Raw genomic sequence first — 21393 nt, 5'->3', positions numbered from 1 at the left:
TGTAAGGCGCTTTCCAGGGCGGCTCGATGCGGCTGGCCAAGCGGCCGACCGCCCCGAGACAGCCGGAGCCTGCGCGACTAGGCCGCGCAGCGAATGCCGTGCAGTGCGAGTGCCAGGTTCCCAGCCCATGGGCGGCCGACAAGCCGCGGCTGGGCGCGTAGAAGGGTGCGGGACGGGCTGCCGCAGCGCAGGCGATAGAGAAACGCCTGGCAGGAGGAGCGAGTCCTGGGCCGGGAACGGGAAGAATCGGGCTGGTCCGGCTTCCTCCGCCGCTGCTTGCCCCTGTCAACTCCTGCCAGGGCTCGAGGGAGTGGGAGCGCCGAGCTGGGCGCAGCTCCTAGGGGGCCTCTGGCCAGGGGAGGAGGAAAGGACAGCAGCAGACGGGGAGCGAGCGAGGGAAGGCGAGCTGGGTAGAGGGTGAACGGGGATGGAGGGGCGAACAGGGCAGGGGCCAGGGGCGAGGCCAGCGGGTAGCGCGGGGCGAAGGAAGAGGATGTGAAATGGAGAACCCCTACCTGCTGCTGGGCTGGAGGGAGCCTGCGTCTCACCTTGCTTTCTCCTCTTCCCTGCAGGCTTCCTTTGGGAGTTCGAGCCCAGGTTCGTCCTTGCCTCCCTCCTGCCACGGCACCTAGCCTGGTGCCCACACTCGGCTCTCTCATTCCTGCTCCTTCCCAGCTACCCCCGTTGCCTCGTAGCTTTCCTAACGCTTCATGTTCACGTAACTAACTGTCTGCCTGATTTTTAAGAGATGTGTGCTGTGGAGTTCTTCCCTTAACTCTGGCTGAAGTTAGCAATTGACTGCTTAGAATCTAAAATGAACAGTTTTGTAGTACTTTTAAGTCAGCATCTTGGCAAAGCCATGTAGCTTGGGGAGAGACCACCTCTCTTGTTGCTGATAACTGCAGGCTTGTGTAAATTTTTGACTTCTTGATAATATCAGAAAATGTTTAAAATCATAATATGTAATTGTTAAAGCTTTAACTGTTGTTAAGGTTCTTTGGAATACTTCACACAAGCAAGCGTGTTTAACAGCATTCTTCTTTATGAAGAAGTATTTGGAGAATGCATTTGCTTCTGCGTAACTGCTTTCAACATTGGCTGCTTTTAATTTTTTTAACTATTTTTATTTAGCTTGCATTATATGAATATGGTTTTAAATATTTTAAATGAGATCTTGAGTGTTCAGAGCTACTAAGAAGTGAGACTTTTTATCTGAAGTCTGAGTGGAATAGAACTTCCACTTAAAATACTCAAGCATAAAATGAATTAGAACAGCAATTGGAAGCAGTAATCTTTAGTATATGTATATATGAATATGTATTATATTGAGGCAGTTGACAGTTCTTTAAAAGCCATAGGATCAGGTTGTGATGGCCAATAGTAGAAAAATTCAATGCATAATGTTGTAATTGGAGTAGTACTATCAGCTATACTGAGAGTTTTATGAGACCATAATATGCATAGCACATGAACAGAAAGCATTTTTGGCCTGAATGTTTCCTTATGGTATGGTGTTATGAACTTCCACAATATTGTCTTAAGCAAGCTAAATGGACAAAGTTTAAAGTAATTACCTGCATATAAGGAATTAACACTTAGCATTATTGCTGAAAAATTAATTAGATACTTTAAGACTCAGAAGTGTTAGTATATACAACTGTCTCCTTGAAGGCTAGAAGCGGTGCCGAGAGGTACCGCTTTATTTATTTTTTTTAAGAAAAGCACTGAAAATTGTAGCCATTTCCATCTAAACTTTTAAAGAAGTTCTTATGTGGAAATAATTCTTAATAAACCTTTTCTATACTGCTTGTAAGCCAAGAATTGCAACGTAGCACTAGTATGTAAGAACTAGAAGGGGAAACTGGAAGTGAAATAGAAAATACTAAACTGTTTTGGTTTTTCATCTTTAAGAAAGGGAACGTTAAAGAACAGAAGAACTCTCTATTTCTGTATTTCTCATTGTAGAACACTGACTTTGCGCTGCATCTTTAAGACTTGTTGAATCTAATGATAACCTTTCTAACAGTTGAGAAAATGCACTTAAAATATTAACAGTACTTTTTTGATGACTTACAAGTATTCTGTTAAGTAATGAAAAAGTGTCTGTTGGACCACAGAGCTGTCACAATGACTTGTTAATTAATGTGATCCATTAGAAGCATTTTATTTCTGGTATATTTTCCTCTGTGTTTCTTGAAACTCTGTTTGTTCTTCCTTTTTAGATCAAGTGCTAAGAATTAAATTAGTTTTAACAAAAGATCTCATCTGTGAGGCTAAACTGATCTGAAGCAAGTCTTGCTGCTTATTTTGCTGTTGGTAGGAGCCTGATTCACAGCCTAAGTTAGCTGTTTACCAGTGAAAAGCTATGCTAATTACCATATAAACCTTATAAATATAATTTGAGTCTATAAATCAGTGTCTTGCAGAATCTGAAATCTTGTGACTTTATACCTTAAGGATCGTTTCAAGGATGATTTGAATAATCTTTTATTCAGTAAAATATTAATTTGGGATTGTACTTTCTGAGACTGTTTCATTAGTTTAGATACTTCTCCCAAGTACTCAATGCTGCAAGAGAGAAAACTGTACCTATTACTTAAAAGTACGAAAAGGGAAGGCCAGCTAAAATAGCTGAATTTGTCAGGTAGTTAGGAATTTGTTCCAGTTATTCCATTGAGAGTTCTGACCCTGTATGTAAAAATACATGCAACTCTATTTTTTTCCTGTGATGTAATTTTCATATGTTGGCATAGGAGAAAAAATGACTCAAATTAGGGTTTTTGATAGTTGGCTCTTTATCATCTGAGGATCATGACTTTGACCCTTCTGCTGAAATGCTGGTACATGATTATGATGATGAGCAAACTCTTGAAGAAGAAGAGGAAATGATGGAAGAAAACAAAAATTTTGGCTCTGAAATTGAAGATTTGGAAAAGGTAAGAGTGACTTGCTCTCTCCTAAATGTCCATATAAGTTGGAAATAAGTTGCAATTGTACATTCTGCATACTATTAAGTGACAGCTAGCTGTGTTTCATTCTGTTGGTCAGATTTTGTTTTTACAATCTGGAAATGCATTTCTGTTTTAGACGTGATGGATCACATTGATTTGCTAGATAAATTGTAGTTCTGTGACTCGGTTTCAGCAGTTTGGCATTTGGTGGGTGTACAAAATGACCAGTGTGCTCCTTGGCTTTTCCTATTCCTTTTTACACTCTTTAATTAAATGTTTTTCCTATTTACACCTTTTGTTTATCTGTGGCAGTGCATCCCCCATTTTAAATGCCTGCTGAATGCTGAACATCCACAAACTGATGCTGCATTACCATTCAGTGACCCACTTGATACCACTCAGCATAACTGCAGGTTTTGGTCAACAGAGTGGAAAGTGTAATTTTTGGCATTAAATATGAGGCTGAGTTTTTTGTAGTCTACGTAAAAACAAATTTTCTAAATGTAGAATTGGCAGTGTTTATACTTCTGATTTTTTTTCTTTTGTCCCACTACCTTTACAATTACATTTTTGCTGATTATGAACTTGCAGTTATAATACCAAAGCACCTTGCCAAGATTGGTGGTTAAAATGGAGCTGTTACTCCACAAAATGATCTTATTGCTTTTATAAAAGGAAAAAGAACTGAGCACCACTCATCTTAAACACTTTGTTACTTATGTCCCCATCCTGAAAAGACTTGGGCATGACTTTGTTTACCTATTGTGAAAAGTCTTATCAGGACTAAGAACTTACACCGATTAACTTGTTTTCTTTAATCAGCTATGAGTTAAACAAGAAATTTTTAAAAGTACTATAACTTTTAAAGGTATGAATATTGGAAAAATATATCTAATTCTTTGACTTCAATCAGGTAACTGAAAAAAATCTCCATGATTTGTTGTTTAATTAATTGTGCATGCATGCAAGCATGATGATATGTAGTAAAATCATGTTAGGAAAAACAAGATATAAACCAAGCCTTTCTCTTGATTTTTTTTTTTTTTTTTTTTTTTTTTTTGCCTCTGTATCATAAGCTGTCTTTCTCCTATTACCTTCTGTACTGGTTTTGGCTGGGATAGAGTTAAATTTCTTCATAGCAGCTGGTATGGTGTTGTGTTTTGTATTTGTGCTGAAAACAGCACTGATAACACTGATAGGGAGTCAAGGCCCTTTCTGCTCCTCAGACTGTCCTGCTGTTTGGGGACTGGCTGGGCATTGATCAGTCCTTGGTGGTGAGCGACTGTTTTGATTTGCATTGTTTGTCTGTCTTGGGTTTTACTTCCCCTCACTTTTTTTTTTCCTTCTTTTTTTTCTTTACTAATTTTTAAAATTATTATTTCTTTTAAAATTATTTTTATCTCAACCCACAAGTGTCTTTTTCACTTTTACCCTTCTGCTTCTCCTCTCCATCCCACCACCAGTGGAGAGTGAGCGAGCAGCTGTAGTGTCTAGTTGCCAGCCAGGGTTAAGCTGTGACAGTCCTTTTTGGTGCCCAACATGGGGCACGAAGGGTTTGTGATAACAAATTTGACCAGAGCATATTAGAAGGAATTTGGTATCTGTTAACAGTTTCAGGTCACGATATTGATTCATCTGTTCTCGATATTAGTTTATCTGATCTGTGCCATGCTCTTTTATTTGCTGGACATGTTAAAGATTGGTGTTGACTTTTGCAGTTTGCTGTGCTCTGTAATGGTTAGTGATGTTTTGCCTGGGAGATTTGTTATTAAAACACTGGCATTGAGCTTGATCTGGTATTTGGGCTCTGTCCTGAAGCTATTACTGTACTTTGGGTACTCTCGCATGGAGGCAATTAACAATTATTCTTCTTCCTCTGAGAGGTTTTTTTGTGGAGGAAGTACAGAATGGCACCTTCACAACCTTTTTCTGTGATGTTTGTGATGTTTTCTCCCTCCTTACAATAACTCTTCAGTATCTTGAACATCCTTGGGTAGTTAAAATACTTCTATCAGTGTTTCTCAGGAATATCATTTTGGCTTTTTCTAGGGTTTAACAAGCTGTTTAGCAATATGACCCAGGCCCCATGGCAGTGTGGTTATGGGTGGCACTGCTCAGGGACTGGCTGATTGTTGGTTGGTTGGTCGCGAGCAATTGTTTTCATTTGCATCACTCGTCTTTCTTGGGTTTTATTTTCTGCTCTCATTTTGGGTTGGTTTTGGGGTTTTTTTTCCTCTCTTCCTTACATTTTTTGGGGTTTTTTTTAAATTATTAAACTTTGTATCAACCCGCAAGTTTCTTTCTCACATTTACCCTTCCAGTTCTCCCATCCATCCCACTGGGGGAAATTGAGTGAGTGTCTGTGTGGTGTTTAGTTGCTGACTGGGGTTAAACCACAACACCTTAGCAATCATTATAAAATATATTGTGCAGGAGAAGGAAAGGAGGGATAAAAAATTGCTGTATTGGTTTACTTTTGTGGTGTTTTACACACTTGCAACTGTAACTATATGGGACTGAAGTCTTCAAGTTTTTCTGCATTTGTTTCTTGTAGGGGAATTGTTAGTGTTTCTCATATATTTTCTGCCTTGAAGAAATATAGGCGAATTGTGTTCAACAGTATGAATTAGATAAGGAGCACATTTTTAATAATTACTCTTTAGTTTAATCCATTAAATTATTTTCTTCAATAGCTTGATGGGCCTTCACAACTATGTCTCTTGGCATATAATTCATTATTTCAGTCCTGTGCCTGAAAATATTTTAGGTCTTTAATCAAGATTCCTGCTTACAGTTAAGTGGGGTTTTTTTTGTTTATTATTTACTTTTGTTTTTCAAAATATGTCTTATCCTGAACTGTTTAAGAGTATTTGGCAATATGTTGAAATGTTTGTAAATCTTGTGTTAGGAAGGAAACATGCCATTGGAAGATTTATTGGCATTTTATGGCTACGAACCTGCAATTCCAGTTATTGCCAGTTCCAGTGTGGATAGCTCTCCAAGTGAACTTGCAGATGAACTTCCTGATATGACTCTAGATAAAGTAAGTCAGAACTGATTTCCCCCATATTATAATTTAAAAGCAGAAAAACATGTGACCTTAAATTATATTTTGCTATCTCTTGATGTTACAAAATACATATCAACTTCAGTATACAATTAAGAGTACTAGTGGTGGACTTGGCAGTGTTAGGTTTATGGTTGGACTCGATGATCTTAAAGGTTTTTTCCGATGTAAATGTAAAATGTTTTCCACAGTTATACTCTGAATTAATTCTTTTTCAAGGATATTGAGGATGTAAATCTAATTATAATTATCACACACATGCATACCAGTTTTAGTGGCGCTATATTACTATAAATGAGAAGTGAATAAGTTAATGGTTCTTCTAAAACATATCCAGAGAACTTCTTTAAATTTCCTTTTTGCTTTTGTAAATAGAAGTGGGACTTTTCTGAAGATATCTGTATTTTATTTTAATGTATGCAATGTCCAGGAATAGTAATTCTGGCTTCCAACATACATGACATGTATCAAACCTTTGTGGATAACTTTAAAATGCACTCCCAAGTGCTTTGGAATGTTCTTTCCAAATACATATAATTTGGAAAGGTCTAACCTTTTTGGGGGTGAGATAGTCATTGCACATAAAACAATCTCTGTGTTGCACTGATGTGTCTTTTTTTACTTTATATAAGTATGAGGAAATGATTAAACTCCACAGAAAGTAGGATATAATGATGGCTCTGCCCATCTGATTCTCATTAGGAGTTATGATTGTGTTGAGGCTACAGAAATGTAGTTGCCTTGTTGTCCAATACAGTTCTTTTCCTCCCTAATCTCTCTACAGAGGGGTTCAAACATGCTAGTAGAGGAAGCGTGCTTTTTCTTTTTGCAGTTTTCTTTTTTTATACCTACAGAAACATCAGTTTTTGTGTGATTTGGGAAGAAAATGGGTTGTCTATTATCTGTAACTCTTCTTGGCAAAAATCTACAGAAGTGCCTGGGTGTTGTTGTGTTTTGTTTTTTCTCCAGAGTTTAAGGGGTAACAGCTTTTTAAAGCTTTAGTATATCTGTGATGCAAAGAATGACAGAATTCTAATGATTTCCACTGGCATTTTTCATTGCAAGCAGTTGGAAGAACATCTGAGATTTGATGCTTGCAGAGCTTGCTACTTGTGCATTTATTTTAATAGAAGACAAGGGGGTAATGAACCCCCGTGTTCAGCTCTGAAACGAGGTCTTATATTTGTTCTGAGATTTTAGTAGCTTTAAATTAATTTTAGCAGATCATTCTCTATTACTTATGGTAAAATAATTCGTATTAATTGATGGGATGTATAGTTTGATGAATCTAGATGCTCACCAGTCTATACTTAATTGTCAGTCTGGGGTATGTATGTATTTATTTATTTATTATTTTAATGATACAGGAGGAAATAGCTAAAGACCTCTTGTCGGGTGATGATGAAGAAACGCAGTCCTCTGCTGATGACTTGACACCATCAGTTACTTCACATGAGGCTACTGACTTCTTTCCTCGACCATTAAGATGTAGGAAATAAAATTTTATAATAGCACTCAAAAAGTCTTAGCATTGTATATAGCTTAAAATATCAAAATTGCAGAGTAGTACTGGCTTTACTAGTAGTTGAGAAATAGTGCTTTGCAGGATGTTGTATGTGAAAGTTGTCTTTGGTTGATATTGATTACCTCAAAGCACAAGTATAATTAATTTTTCTACAAATACAGTAACTTTTCATAATTAATAGTTAATATGTTGAGGAACACTCTGAGTGATTTTCAATATGTTACTGAATGGCATGAATATGTAACCCAGTCTTTTAAATTAGCGTTTCTCTAGTAAGATTTTTGCTCCTGTTTTTAAGCCAGTGACTCCATTCAGTATATGGATGTGAACTGGGGCGTGGTTTCTTTGTGATTATTTCCCTTCATGCATTCAACAGTTTTCCATATGACTTCATGAGCCAAAGTGGTTTTATATGGAATGGGGCCTATGAACCCATGACCACCAAGATTTCACTACCTATGGAGCTATTATGGGAAAGATCTGAGAATCAGTGGTTCAGTTATCCAACCTGGACAAGATATTCCTCATTGCTCCAACTCTAGTACACCAGTGAACAAATGAACTGCAATAGGCAATGTGGAGGATTTTTATCACAATTTTAATTTGGCAAGTACCTTAAGCTGTTTCTGGGGGATTAAATCCCTCTAGAGAAGGGGGATGATAAAGGGAATGTGCCATTTCAGTCATCAGCAACTGTGTAGCCCTTTGCATGCTGCTGATTGTGTAATGCAAGACATTTTTGAGGTTTTTGTATCTCTCTCAATACAAAATTATTATGCCCTTTTTTAGTTAAGCAAATCTCAACCTTGCTGGCACTTAAACGTTGCTTGGGAACTGTTAATGAATATGATGCTGAAAGCATGGCAGCTTTATGGAACAAATTATTAGCCCCTCTTCTTACTCAGGATTAAGAAACTTTAATCTTTGCTTTCAGCCATCATGGTTTTCTATCAGAATGTTACTCTTTCTCTATTAGAACTTTTGGGCATTTTAAAATCTACTCATCCACCATTTCAGGGAGGGAAATGTCAGTTTTCTGTGCTGTTGACAGCTTCATCTTTTTTTTCTGATCCCTGTCCACTTCTCTGAGATAACATTCAATTGTAAGATGGACATGTCTGACACAGAGGCATTTGGATTAATTGGAAAAAATAATTGCATATCATTATCCAGGCATGTTGTTGTTTCATGCATTCGTGTTAGCTTCTCGCTTGCTACTTCTAACAGCAAACAGAGATAGACTGGTGATTGTGGGAATGACTATAGAAGAGGAGCCTCGGTCCATACAATACAGTTTTGGATATTGTCTCTGATGTGGACAATTCTGTTTAGTTGTGATGAGTCTAAAATTGTAACCCTATTTATTAGCATGGCATTACTGAAAATTGTGAGTACAAAATAGCTTTAATCTTATCAGCCCTGGAAGTTCTCCGTTTTTCTCATACCTTTTCTATAAGGTATAAGCCTTTATTGAAGAAAATTGATGAAGAAAAATGATCTCGTTTCCTTTTGACTGTTAGAAATACAGTAGATTGTCTCGATTGCAGTGATGATAAACGTTTTGGTTCTGCAATATAAAAGTACTAGTGCTTTCTGACTTCATGCTAGTTTGATAGAAATGTAGATCAACAGACTCATGATGAGTGTCTCCCAGGATAAAAGCAGAGGCTCCTTTCAAAAGTAAAGGATATCTTGTAGTTCTGTTTGAACTGAAAATTCTTCCTAGCTAAAACCAAACTTCTTTGTCTGAAGCAAACACTACATGTGATGGAGATAAGGAATCAGAAGGTGAAGACTTAGAGGCAGACAATGGTAATTCATCTGAAGATTTGAGAAAGGTAATAACTATATATTTAAAAAAACAAGAAAAACTTTGATATTGAGAAAAATGCATTAAGATTTATAGTACATATCTAAAATAGTACCTTAATTCTGGAATTCTCTGCAAAATGCCATATTAATGGAATTTTGTGATGCTTTCATGCATGGAATATTAAGCTATTATCTCTCTTGTGATTTTTGTTGCATCTTCAGGAAATAATGGTTGGTTCACAGTATCAGGCTGAAATTCCACCTTACCTTGGCAGATACAGTGATAATGAAAAGAGTAAGTGCTTCCGACTGTTTTACTTTTTATCTTATGTTTATACATAGTAGATGACTAAAAATATTTTATTTAAATTTAAGATGAATTCAGTGGCTTAGTTCAAGTGTCGGAGACCTTAAAAAGAAACAAACAAACAAACCCCCCCATGTCAACTGAAGTAACGCAACCAGATAATTATATCTCAGAAATGTGACTCTACAACTTTGAGAGGAGAGTGGCTTGCAGTGTTAATTCTGTAGTATCTAGTAATATTGCGAGGCAACAAATTGTGTGTCAAGAAGGAAATATTTTCATCACAGTATCGTAACTGGGCTATGAGCATGTAACTTAGTTTACGTTGAAGATCTTCAAAACAGTATTTTTCTTTGCTTGTTTTTTTTTTTTTTGGCAAGCACAGCAGTGTGTGTTGAGAAATGGATATGAAAAACAAGGCAATAAACTATTTTAAATTTCCATAGCATGAGTAGAAGATGTAGGTCCAGATACACCTTGTCTTTTAAAAATATGATGTTTTAAATACGTTATTTATGTGGCATGGACTCCAGCAAGAAGTGCTGGGTTCTTGGTTGATAACAGAGCTTGAAGCTGAGTGTCAGCAGTGCTTGGAGAGGTTGGACCTGGCTGTATGGGTGGGGGATTCTGTGAAAGCCTCTTCTGTACTCCCTGAAGAGCTTGTGATAGCAAACAGGAGCTTATATTTCTTCTGTGTATTCCCAGCTAACGGAATTGTGCTAAAAGACGATTCTACTCTTTTATAAACCTTACACTTGTAATGCGTCTGTTTTGAAAGCTTTCCATATTCTTAAGCCGTAACAGAACTTTCAAAGGCGATGTAATTTTATTCCTCACCTTAGCTTAAAATTCTTTCTTGCAATTTTATGAGAGATTCTCAGATATTCTCTATTTCTTCCACTGTAACTGCCATTATGCTTGTGTGCGATAACTCTAATTTTGTATTGCCAAGAGAGTGCATGAAGCATTATGTGCAATGTTAATCACATCTATTGATCAGAGGAAAGGATTTATAGTTTAATCTAGAATTTAAATGTGTGAACAGACAAAGGTTCAGGCCAACTCTTGAATATTTCCAATATATTATCTTTCAAATAAGCTACTTTTAAGAGGTGCATATGTGATTTCAGTATACTATGAAGGAGGATTATATATCCTGATTGCTTCTAAAATATGGAAAGTACAAGTTGTTAACAGCCTTCAGTTGTTAGTGAATGGAAAAAGAAATTGCCACATTGAGATCTAGATTTCCATTCTCTTAAGTAAGTTTTGGCAAATTTTAGTTGAAAATGACCAGTTAGCTGCTGCCTTTTTTTTTTTTTTTTTTTACTTGTAATAATTTCAAGTATTACGGTAATATCCTGCACTCTTTTACTGTGAACTAAAGTTTATTTGTTGAAATCGGCTGAATAAAACTGAGTGGTTTTGCTAGTTTGTTTATATGAATGTGTATGCATAATATGACTTGAATCATCTAGCTGTCAACAAGCTGCTCCTCTTGAAAGACTCTGTCTCAACCACACTGCAGTCTGTCTCTTAACTGAGGCTTTTGGGTGAAAAAGTGAGTTGCAATTTAAGTGGCATGATGGTGCTTGATTTGATTGCTTCTCTATTCCTGTTCTTTGTCTTTGTAAAGTAACTTTTTATGTTATAGCCTTAATGTCACACCTGGTGTTAATGGATTTCTGTTTTAACAGCCTATGAAAATGAAGACCATTTACTTTGGAAACCAGATGTGATCTCGGAAAGTAAAGTTAAAGAATACCTTTTTGAAACTTCCTTAAGAACAGGAAATGAAAACATGATTGGCAGAAATCCTGAAGGACTACATACACGAGACAATGAACAAGTATGTTTTGTATCCTGTTCCATTTGTGACACATTGCTTTGTAATAAATGTGTTCTCTTTCTCTGCATTGTAGTATAAAGGCAGCAATATTCGATTTCTTTTTAAGTAGATGTTATTGGAGTCAAGATCTCATTTGTAATTTTAAGCACGTGCTTAAAATTATGAGTATTTGAATGTTGGCAGTGTTGTGATCTGTGATGTTTCTGATTGCCTTGCTGTTGACAAATCCAACTTTTCTAATAATTGCATATTATGTTTTACATTTGCTTAATTAAACCTTGCCTCACCTTTTCGATGGTTTTGCTTTTGGTTGTTATTTTAAAATTTTCATCCTGTATAAAGATAAATCCTCTCTTTTTTACATTAGATATACTCACTGAAAGACTAGTTTCAGAAGTTTTAAATTGGATATGTGCAAACTTTGACTCTTTCTAAAAAAGACTTCTTTTTTTATAGGCACTATATGAACTTCTCAGAAGTAGACATAATGTTAAAGAAGCAGTGGAGAGATACTGCTCAAATGGAAAAGCATCTCAGGGTAAGAGGAGTACCTGTTTCTTAAAGAGAAATGTGTGTTTGGAGGAAGAAACTAATAATAAAAAAAAATGTTGTGTAGAAGAACCTTGAGTAAGATTCAGATTATTGAGCCACATCCCATTCTGTGATGTCTTTAGCACAGATTAGGTATAACCTGACTGTTGACCTGGTGGAAATTGCTGCTGGAGAAGTTTGCAACTTGTGTAAAGGTTGCAGGATCAACTTTTATACTTTTTCTTCCCTTCTTTCCTCCATTGCTGTTCTAAGAATGGCACAGACTGAGGAGAAGGATGGGGTGCTGCGATTTTGCTCCCATAAGGCAGTTCTCACTCACATTGCGGTACGCTTTTGAGATCATGGTCAATTATAATCTGATGACATTTTATACCAGAATCGGGAGAACATAGCTGGCTATGTAAGTGAGCCCCACTCTCTTCAGCAGTGTGCTGGCATTGTGCTATGTCAAGCCTAAACAGATTCTTCCATATAGTTCTATAGGTCTTTGGTAGAGTGCGGAGAAATTTGCTAGAGTTTACAGTGGAAAACGAGTTTCCATCTTGTTTGTCCCAAATTTTATCACTCTGATAAACTCCAATTTTTATTTATCATTTAGCAAAGACTGTTCTTTGTCATGTATTTTAACGTGTTGCATAAAGCAGAAATGGACTATGAGCCCTAGTATAAATGGGTATTCTGGCAGATATTTCCTACTCAGAACTGGATCTGAAGGGAACTCGAATGTTTACAACTTAAGTGCTGTGAAAGCTAAGTATCTATGGTGAAGCTGAAGGGAACAATAAGGAATGTCAGAGAAGAAGAGATTGTGTAGAGCTGAAAAATTAGGGAGAAAGGAGATGGAGGAGTTCAGGATTCTGCATGGAAGACACAGGGCAACAAGCAGGATTACAACCTTGGGCTTCAGGAGAGGTAACTTTGAATAGGCTAAAACCTACTTGGAGGAATCCCATGGGTTAGGGCCCTAGAAGGTGGTGGTGGTGGGGGGGGGTGTCGAGAGGGCTGCTCAGTCAGTATTCAAGCATTTCTTCTCCCAAGGCCAGGATCAGTGCGTCCCTAGCAGTAAGAAAACAAGCAAAGGAGGCAGGAGACCTGCATGGATGACCAAGGAGCTTCTGGAAAAAACTCAAATGGAAGAAGGAAGTTTACAGAATGTGGAAAAGGGGAAAGGGGACTGGCCACTTGGGAGGAATACAGGAACGCTGTCAGAATATGCAGGGATGCAATGAGGAAGGCTAATGCCCACTTGGAATTAACTCTGGCAAGGGATGTCAAGGACAACAAGAAGGGCTTCTTCAAGTACATCAGTAGCAAAAGGAAGACTAGGGAAAATGTGGACCCGCTGCTGAATGAGGTGGGTGCCCTGATGACGGAGGATACGGAGATGGCAGAGTTACTGAATACCTTCTTTGCACTAAAGCTGGCCCTCAGGAATCCCAGACCCTGGAGGAAAGAGAGAGAGTCTGGAGAAAGGAAGACTGTCCCATGGTCAAGGAGGATTGGGTTAGAGATCATTTAGGCAAACTGGACACCCACAAATCCATGGACCCCAATGAGATACACCCACAAGCACTGAGGGAGCTGGCAGATGTTACTGTTAAGCTGCTCTCTGTTATCTTTGAAAGATTGTGGAGAACAGGGGAGGTGCCTGAAGACTGAAGAAAAGCCAATATCACTCCAGTCTTCCAAAAGGGCAAGAAGGAGGACCAGGGAAATTACAGGCCAGTCAGCCTCACCTCCATCCCTGGAAAGGCAATGGGACAGTTCATTCCAGATGTCATCCCCAAGCATCTGAAGGAAAATATTATTGGGAGTGGTCAGCATGTATTCACCATGGGGAAATCATGCTTGACCAATCTGATAGCCTTCTACGATGGCATAACTGGCTGGGTAGATGAGGGGAGAGCAGTGGATGTTGTCTACCTTGACTTCAGCAAGGCTTTTGACACTGTCTCCTGTAACATCCTCATAGGTAAGCTTAGGAAGTCTGGGTTAGATGAGTGGACAGTGAGGTGAACTGAGAACTGGCTGGATGGCAGAGCTCAGAGAGTTGTGATCAGTGGCAGAGTCACGTTGGAAGCCTGCAGCCAGTGGTGTTCCCCAGGGGACAGTACTGGGCCCAGTCTTGTTCAACATAATCATCAGTGACCTGGCTGAGGGGACAGAGTGCACCCTCAGCAAGTTTGCTGATGACACAAAAAAAAAAAAAAAACCAAACTGTGAGGAGTGGCTGATACACTGGAAGGCTGTGCTGCCATTCATCGAGAGCTGGACAGGCTGGAGAGTTGAGCGGAGAGGAACCTAATGAAGTTCAACAAAGGCAAATGCAGAGTCCTGCACCTAGGGAGGAACAACCTCATGCACCAGTACAGGTGAGGGATTGATGAACTGGAAAGCAGCTCTGCAGAGAAGGACCTGGGAGCCCTGGTGGACAACAAGTTAACCACGAGCCAGCAATGTGCCCTCGTGGCCAAGAAGGCCAATGGTATCCTGGGGTGCATGAAGGAGAGTGGCCAGCAGACTGAGGGAGGTTATCCTCCCCCTCTACCCTGCCCTAGTGAGGACGCAGCTGGAGTCCTGTGTCCAGTTCTGGGCTCCCCAGCTCCAGAAAGACAAGGAAGTACTGGAGAGAGTCCAGCTGAGGGCTATGAAGATGATGATGGGACTGGAGCATCTCTCTTATGAGAAAAAGCTGAGACCTGAGTCTGTTCAGCTTGGAGAAGAGAAGACTGAGATGTTATCAAATCCTGGGGTTTTTTTTTTTGGTGAAAAAAATCTTAAAGAAATAATAAATCCAGTCTTTTGGATGTCCTTTGTCCTCTAGGATAAAAGATTTCAGAAATCGGACTCTTTAACGAGTCTTTATAAACAAGAATGTTAGATTTCAGGTAGGATATCTGTACTTTAGAGGAAAGAACATGAGTCTAAACTGAACTATTGAGGTTTCTGGAGTGTATTTGGATATTCATGCATTAGCAACACAAATATTTTATTCTCTGTAAAAGGTGAGTAAAAATAAGTTTATCATGCTACTTTTGCAATTGTCTAGAAGAGATGACAGCATGGACAGAAGAAGAATGCAGAAGCTTTGAACATGCACTTCTGATTTATGGGAAAGACTTTCATCTCATACAGAAAAACAAGGTTAGTGTTTTACAGTTAAATGGAAGAATTGGTAGATGATACTATACTGAAAATTTGTAGAAGCAGTGCATTTTTCAGAAGCCATGTAGAAGAATGGAGTAAGACATTAAATATTTAAGATATTAAAACCAGCCTGGCACTTTTTGTGATAATTTTACCTCTGTTGTCATTGGAAAAGCTAGGCATTGCAAGATGAGTCAATATAATATCTCTGAAATAGACTTATGATGACATTGCTTCCGTTTATGTATTTATATTATAATTTAGTCTAAATGTCTGTTTCTCCTAGAAGTATAGTATTTCCATACCATGGCTATGGGAGGGAAAAATGCATCTTTAATTATTTTTTGTCACTAGGAAAGTGTAATTCTACAGAAACAGGATTAGCTTCTTGTGTTTTCAGAAAGTGTAGTTATCCATCAGTACTCTGGTTTCTGGTCAATGAATCTTGATCTGAATTGCTTCTGATTGACTCCTTTGTGCCTGAAGAATAGGAATTGGATTTTTTTTAATCAAATATGTGTATATCATCTGGTGCAGTTGACAATATGGATGTTTTGAACCTTTGTGTACGCCTCATGTATGTTTTGATATCACCTTGAGGTTTTGTACTGGTTTTGGCTGGGATAGAATTAAATTTCTTCATAGTAGCTGCTGTGGGGCTGTGTCTTGATTTGTGCTGAAAATGGTGTGTATAATACAGGGATGTTTTTTTGTTATTGCTGAGCAGTGCTTACACAGAGTCAAGGCCCTTTCTGTTCCTCATGCAGCCCTGGCAGTGTGTGGGCTAGGGGTGCACAAGAAGCTGGGAGAGGACACAGCTGGGATAGCTGACCCCAACTGACCAAAGGAATATTCTATACCATATGACATCAAGCTCAGCAATAAAACTAGGGGGTTAAGGTTGGTGGGGGCTGCTGTTGATTGGTGACTTGGTTTTGGGGGGGTTTCATTTCTTCTCCCCTCCCCCCGGCTTTTTTTTTTTTAATTTAAAAATATTCCTGTTAAGCTGTCTTTATCACAACTCATGCGTTTTCTCACTTTTATCCTTCGGATTCTTGCTCATTCCCCTCCAGTGGGATAGGGGAGAAAGTGGCTGTGTGGTGCTTAGTTGCTGGCTGGGGTTCAACCATGGCAAGCTTTTTCTTTAGGAGACTGGCATTTTTGTTGCATTTCAAGTAAACTTTCTAGAGTTGTGGTTGCTGTTCAGCAACAGTCACCTAGTCCTGCTTAACACTTAAAATCATAGAATCATAGAACAGTTTGGGTTGGAAGGAAACTTAAAGCCCATCCAGTTCCAACCCCCCTGCAATGTAGGCCCCCTTCAGGTACTGGAAGGTCACTGTAAGATCTCCTCTGAGCCTTTTCTTCTCTTCTCTAGGCTGAACGAGCCCAACTCTCTCAGCCTGTCCTCGTAGGGAAGGTGCTCCAGCCCTCTGATCATCTTTGTAGCCCTCCTCTGGACCCGTTCCGACAGCTCCATATCCTTCTTACGTTGAGGATTCCAGAACTGGACACAACACTCCAGATGAGGTCTCACAAGAGAGGAATAGAGGAGCAGAATCCCCTCCCTCAACCTGCTGGCCACGCTTCTTTTGATGCAGCCCAGGGTACAGTTGGCCTTCTGGGCTGCAAGCACACATTGCTGGCTCATGTCGAGCTTCTCATTGACCAGCACCCCCAAGTCCTTCTCTGCAGGGCTGCTCTCAATCACATCATCCCCCATCCTGTATTGAAACCATGGATTAGCCTGATCCAGGTGTGTAGGACCTTGCACTTGGCCCAGTTGAACCTCATGATGTTCGCACAGGTGCACTTCTTCAGCTTGTCCAGGTCCCTCTGGATGATATCCCATCCTTCCAGTGTGGCAACTACACCAGTTAGCTTGGTGTCATCTGCAAACTTGCTGAGGCTGCACTCGATCTCGCTGTCTATATCATTGATAAAGATATTGAACAGCACTGGTCCCAGTATGGACCCCTGAGGGACACCACTTGTCACGGATCTTCATCTGGACATCTAGCCATTGACCACTACTCTCTGAATACGACCATCCAACCAATTTCTTATCCACCGTACTGTCCAGCCATCAAATCCATCTCTCTCCAGTTTAGAGAGAAGGATGTTGTGGGGGACCGTGTCAAAGGCCTTACAGAAGTCCTGATAGATCACATCCGTTGTTTTTTCTGTGTCCACTGCTGTGGTTACCCCATCATAGAAAGCTACTTTATCCCCATGGTCAGCCTCTTTTTGTCCAATGACCCAGGAGGGGTGAGGAGAGTGGTTGTCATTGAAGACTGAGGCAAAAAAAGTTGTTGAGTACCTCAGCCTTCTCCTCATCTGTTGATGAGGTCACAGTTTTCATCTGTCAGTGGGAGTATGTTCTCTTTGACCTTCCTTTTCTGATTGACGTACCTGTAGAAGCCATTGTTTGTCTTTGCTTCCCTTGCCAAGTTCAGCTCCAGCTGCACCTTGGCCTTCCTGACCCTATCCCTACGCAACCGGGCAGCGTCCCTAGACTCTTCCCAGGTTCCCTGTCCCTGCTTGCACTGCCTGTGTAGTTCCCTCTTGCTCTTCAGTTTTACCAGCAGGTCTCAACTCGGCCACGCTGGTCACTTCCCTTCCCTGCCTGATTTCCTACATCAGGTGACTGAGTGCTCTTGTGCTTCATGGAAAGCATCCTTAAATATTTGCCAGCTCTGTTCTGCTCCCTTGTCCCCGAGGACCGTGTCCCAGGGGGTCCTACTGAGTAACTCCTTGAAGAGCTGGAAGTCTGCTTTCCTGAAATTTAGGTTCCTGACTGTACTCCTCGCCTGTCCCATATCCCTCTGGACCTTGAACTCCACCAGTGCGTGATCACTGCAGCCCAGGCTGCCTCCAATCCTGATGTCACTGATGAGCTCACTTGTATTAGTGACCATCAGGTCCAGTATTGCATCCCCTCGGGTGGGGGTCTCTCTCTTAGCTGGATTAAGAACTTGTCTTAACCTGTCCTATGATAAATATTTGGGTGTGTCAAATTTTAAATGGACCTTGCCAATAAACAGTGATTTACCAGAGATACTAAGAAATAATTTAAAAATATTCTTTCCAACATGCAACAAAGCATGAGTTGATCTATCTGTCACTGTGGACCAGAATTTGTCTGAATACCCAGTCTTTTCCGTTTCACTTCTCTTAGGTCATTGATTTGCTCAGCTTTTTCCATCTTAAGAGAGAGTCTGTCTTTATATAACAATTTTTGAAACTATGGGTTATAAACGGAAGTGCTTCAGATGTAGATATAGTTTCAGTCTAATTTAAAAATAAGACAATAATAATAATGCTTTGCATACAATAGAACAAATGTCTACTTAGAATAGAATAGTTGGAAGGGACCTACACCGATCATCCAGTCCAACTGCCTGACCACTTCAGGGCTGTCCAGAAGTCAAAGCATGTTAGTAAGGGCGTTTTCCAAATGCCTCTTAAACACTGGCAGGTGTGGGGCATCGACCACCTCTCTAGGAAGCCTGTTCCAGGGTTTGACCACCCTCTTGGTAAAGAAATTTGAAGCCATAGATTGTTCAAGTCTCCTGATTTAATAGTTTTGTTCCAGATACTAGACCAGTAAAGCTAACAGTTTTGCAGAAATATGGGGACTGGGGATATAACAAAATTCTTTGCATTAATCTTGTCAGTTTTTCTTGCTGTCTTGTAGGTAAAAAACAGAACAGTTGCTGAGTGTGTGGCTTTCTATTACACGTGGAAAAAGTCAGAACGTTATGATTACTTTGCTCAGCAAACAAGATTTGGAAAGAAGAGATATAACCATCATCCAGGAGTTACGTAAGTAAAACATTCTTGGAATATGTTTCCTGTTGGGAATTGTAAATGTAGACGATTATTTTTTCTTCCTGTCATTGCAGTGTGATGCTGCAGTGGCTATGGGAACTGAAATTAAATCCAACATCATTTTTAGGCCTTGTTTTCCTGTTAAATAACCCGTTATGAATGCCATATTCTTTAAGGGATTACATGGATCGTTTGATAGATGAAGCAGAAGCACTTGGTGGAGCAGTACATTCTTCAGCCTTAACATCTAATACTCGAACAGAAACCGTTCCTGATCAACAGCTGAGCATTCTGAACTCTATTACTGCCAATGAATTGACAGGTAAATCCAGAAAAGAAAAAAAAATATCCCCCCCCCCCCCCCCCGTAAACCCCCTGAAACAAATACCCGCAAAACAAACAACACACCCACGTGCAAAATAAACAATCAACCAACCAAAGAAAAATCCCTCAAAAAACACTACCACACCCAACCAAAAAACCAAGCAAAACAAAAAACCAATTTTGTTGTAACTATATATAACCAACTGTTTCACTTACATTTTGTGTTCATATTTTTTTTCCTAGCATTGACAAACAGTGTAGCTACTGTCTGCCACACTTCAGATGTGAACTGCCTGGATGATCCCTTTCTTCCTATGGACAGCTTACCCCGAGCACCAGTTAATCATGTGCCCGTTGGAACAGAAGAATTGCTTAACTTGCCTAGCAATGGTGAAAGTGATTGTTTTAATTTATTTGAGACTGGCTTTTATCATTCAGAGCTAAACCCAATGAACATGTGCAGTGAGGAGACGGAAAGACCTGTGAAGAGATTGAAAATGGGAATTGCTGTCCCAGAATCTTTCATGAATGATGTCTCTGTAAATAACCTTGGTGTGGATTTTGAGAACCACACACACACTATTACCAGTGCCAAAATGGCCGTTTCAGTGGCTGACTTCAGCAGTCTATCTGCGAATGAGACAAATGGTTTTATCAGTACCCACGCTCTTCACCAACACACTGCCCTTCACTCAGAATGACTGTGGAAAACTAAACAAACTGTGGATGCTTTATGCAGTAGTAGTAAATTTGATGAGAGCTATCAGATTTCCTTAGTCTTTCACTGGAAGTTTGAACTTTGACATCAGTGATGTCTTTTTATGTATAGAACTATATCTTGATTTATCAAGAGTAATTTCTTTTTTCAGTCCATAAATGTGGAAATGTTCAGCAGAATTTGGGACTAAGAACTCTGTGGTGCAGCTTTAAGCTCTGCTTCAATTTTTTAATTTTTTTTTTTTAAAGCCTGTAGACAGAGGCCACCATTTCAAAACCAGCACAAAGTTCTGAACTGATTGGAGTGGCTTTTTAGTCTAAGTTATCTTTGCCATAATGGATGCAGTGTAATAACAAAGTTTACAGGTACCATTCCTGATCCCTGCTCAATGTAGCATTTGATTTGATTTTTTTTTTTCTTCTTATAAAGCCAAGGATGGGTTTCTCTACACAAACTTATAAGGATGTTTTTTAAATAGAACCTTCTCTCATGTTATACTAAACTAGAGCACTTCAGTTTAGAAAAACAGCAAGTTAATCTTGGTGGAAGCTAGCACAAAGGACTTAACATGATTAAAGTATGAAGACCTACACTTCAATGGTGTTGCAAAATTATAGGACATGGCTACCTTACACAGAAGTAATTATGCTGCCAGAGGTATCTGTGTACTTTAAACTTACTGGCTTAAACAGATGCGTTTTAGGCTATTGTATTCGGATGGGTTTTGTCCACAACTTTGAAGATTAATGCACCTGTATAACTTCACTTTCCTAAGGCAGCTGATAGTGTATAAAGCTTCAGTCTGCACAGCTTAGGATTTACAGCTAAACAGTACATTTTGGAAGACATATTATATTGTTTGGAGCACTGCAGTTCAAAGTATTACAGTTTTGAGGGACTATATAGGTTATATAGTAGTAGAAGAACCTTGAAGTATGTATTTGAAAGCTTGTCTTCAGTGTAGATTGCATTTATTTGTTTTGGCAAGTCATTTGCTCAAAAATGGCACTTCTACCATGGTCAAATAGGAAAGGATGAGTAAAAATGTTTCCCATAAAAGCAAATATTTAACTTCAGTAGATTTGTATTTGGAACATTGAGTGCAATTTAGCCATCCATGAAGTTTGTCTTGCAAATGTTTTTTCCAATTCTTGTGGGAGAACATTGCTTGGGAGGATTACCCCTTTTCCTCCATATTTTTTCTTTGCACTGTTCGTATTGCGAATTTAATTGCCACTGATTTGTTTTCATTACTGAAGTGATTAAGCTTGTGTTGATATTTGTTATAGTTGCTTCAGGGTTATGCTGAG

At 39.3% G+C, this 21393-nt stretch overlaps 1 protein-coding gene across 2 annotated transcripts; it reads left to right on the top strand.

The window, feature by feature from the left end:
- The first annotated feature begins 575 nt into the window (after window positions 1–575).
- On the top strand, window positions 576–20066 carry LOC128850271 (mesoderm induction early response protein 3-like). Of its 2 annotated transcripts, none has more exons than XM_054053286.1 (12): window positions 576–597; window positions 2788–2936; window positions 5860–5994; window positions 7386–7506; window positions 9296–9381; window positions 9578–9650; window positions 11360–11511; window positions 11968–12049; window positions 15116–15207; window positions 18908–19035; window positions 19218–19363; window positions 19609–20066. In XM_054053286.1, exons 2-12 carry the CDS (start codon window positions 2835–2837, stop codon window positions 20064–20066), a joined length of 1575 nt encoding a protein of 524 aa, XP_053909261.1. In that variant the 5' UTR covers window positions 576–597; window positions 2788–2834. The 2 variants fall into 2 exon arrangements, with proteins under 2 accessions (XP_053909261.1, XP_053909260.1); XM_054053285.1 differs by having other exon boundaries at window positions 15113–15207.
- The last annotated feature ends 1327 nt before the right edge of the window (window positions 20067–21393 follow it).

Source organism: Cuculus canorus, chromosome W, assembly GCF_017976375.1.
Source record: "Cuculus canorus isolate bCucCan1 chromosome W, bCucCan1.pri, whole genome shotgun sequence".
Lineage (NCBI taxonomy): Eukaryota > Metazoa > Chordata > Aves > Cuculiformes > Cuculidae > Cuculus > Cuculus canorus.
Note: the sequence above shows the minus strand (reverse complement) of the source record. Positions and strands in the feature narration are given on the sequence as shown.

Excerpts from the sequence above, each read along its gene's own strand:
- LOC128850271 (XM_054053285.1), top strand. The coding sequence starts at position 2,835 with ATGCTGGTACATGATTATGATGATGAGCAAACTCTTGAAGAAGAAGAG. Across the intron at positions 5,995-7,385 it reads CTGATATGACTCTAGATAAA|GAGGAAATAGCTAAAGACCT; the intron begins GTAAGTCAGAAC and ends TTAATGATACAG. Across the intron at positions 9,651-11,359 it reads ATACAGTGATAATGAAAAGA|CCTATGAAAATGAAGACCAT; the intron begins GTAAGTGCTTCC and ends CTGTTTTAACAG.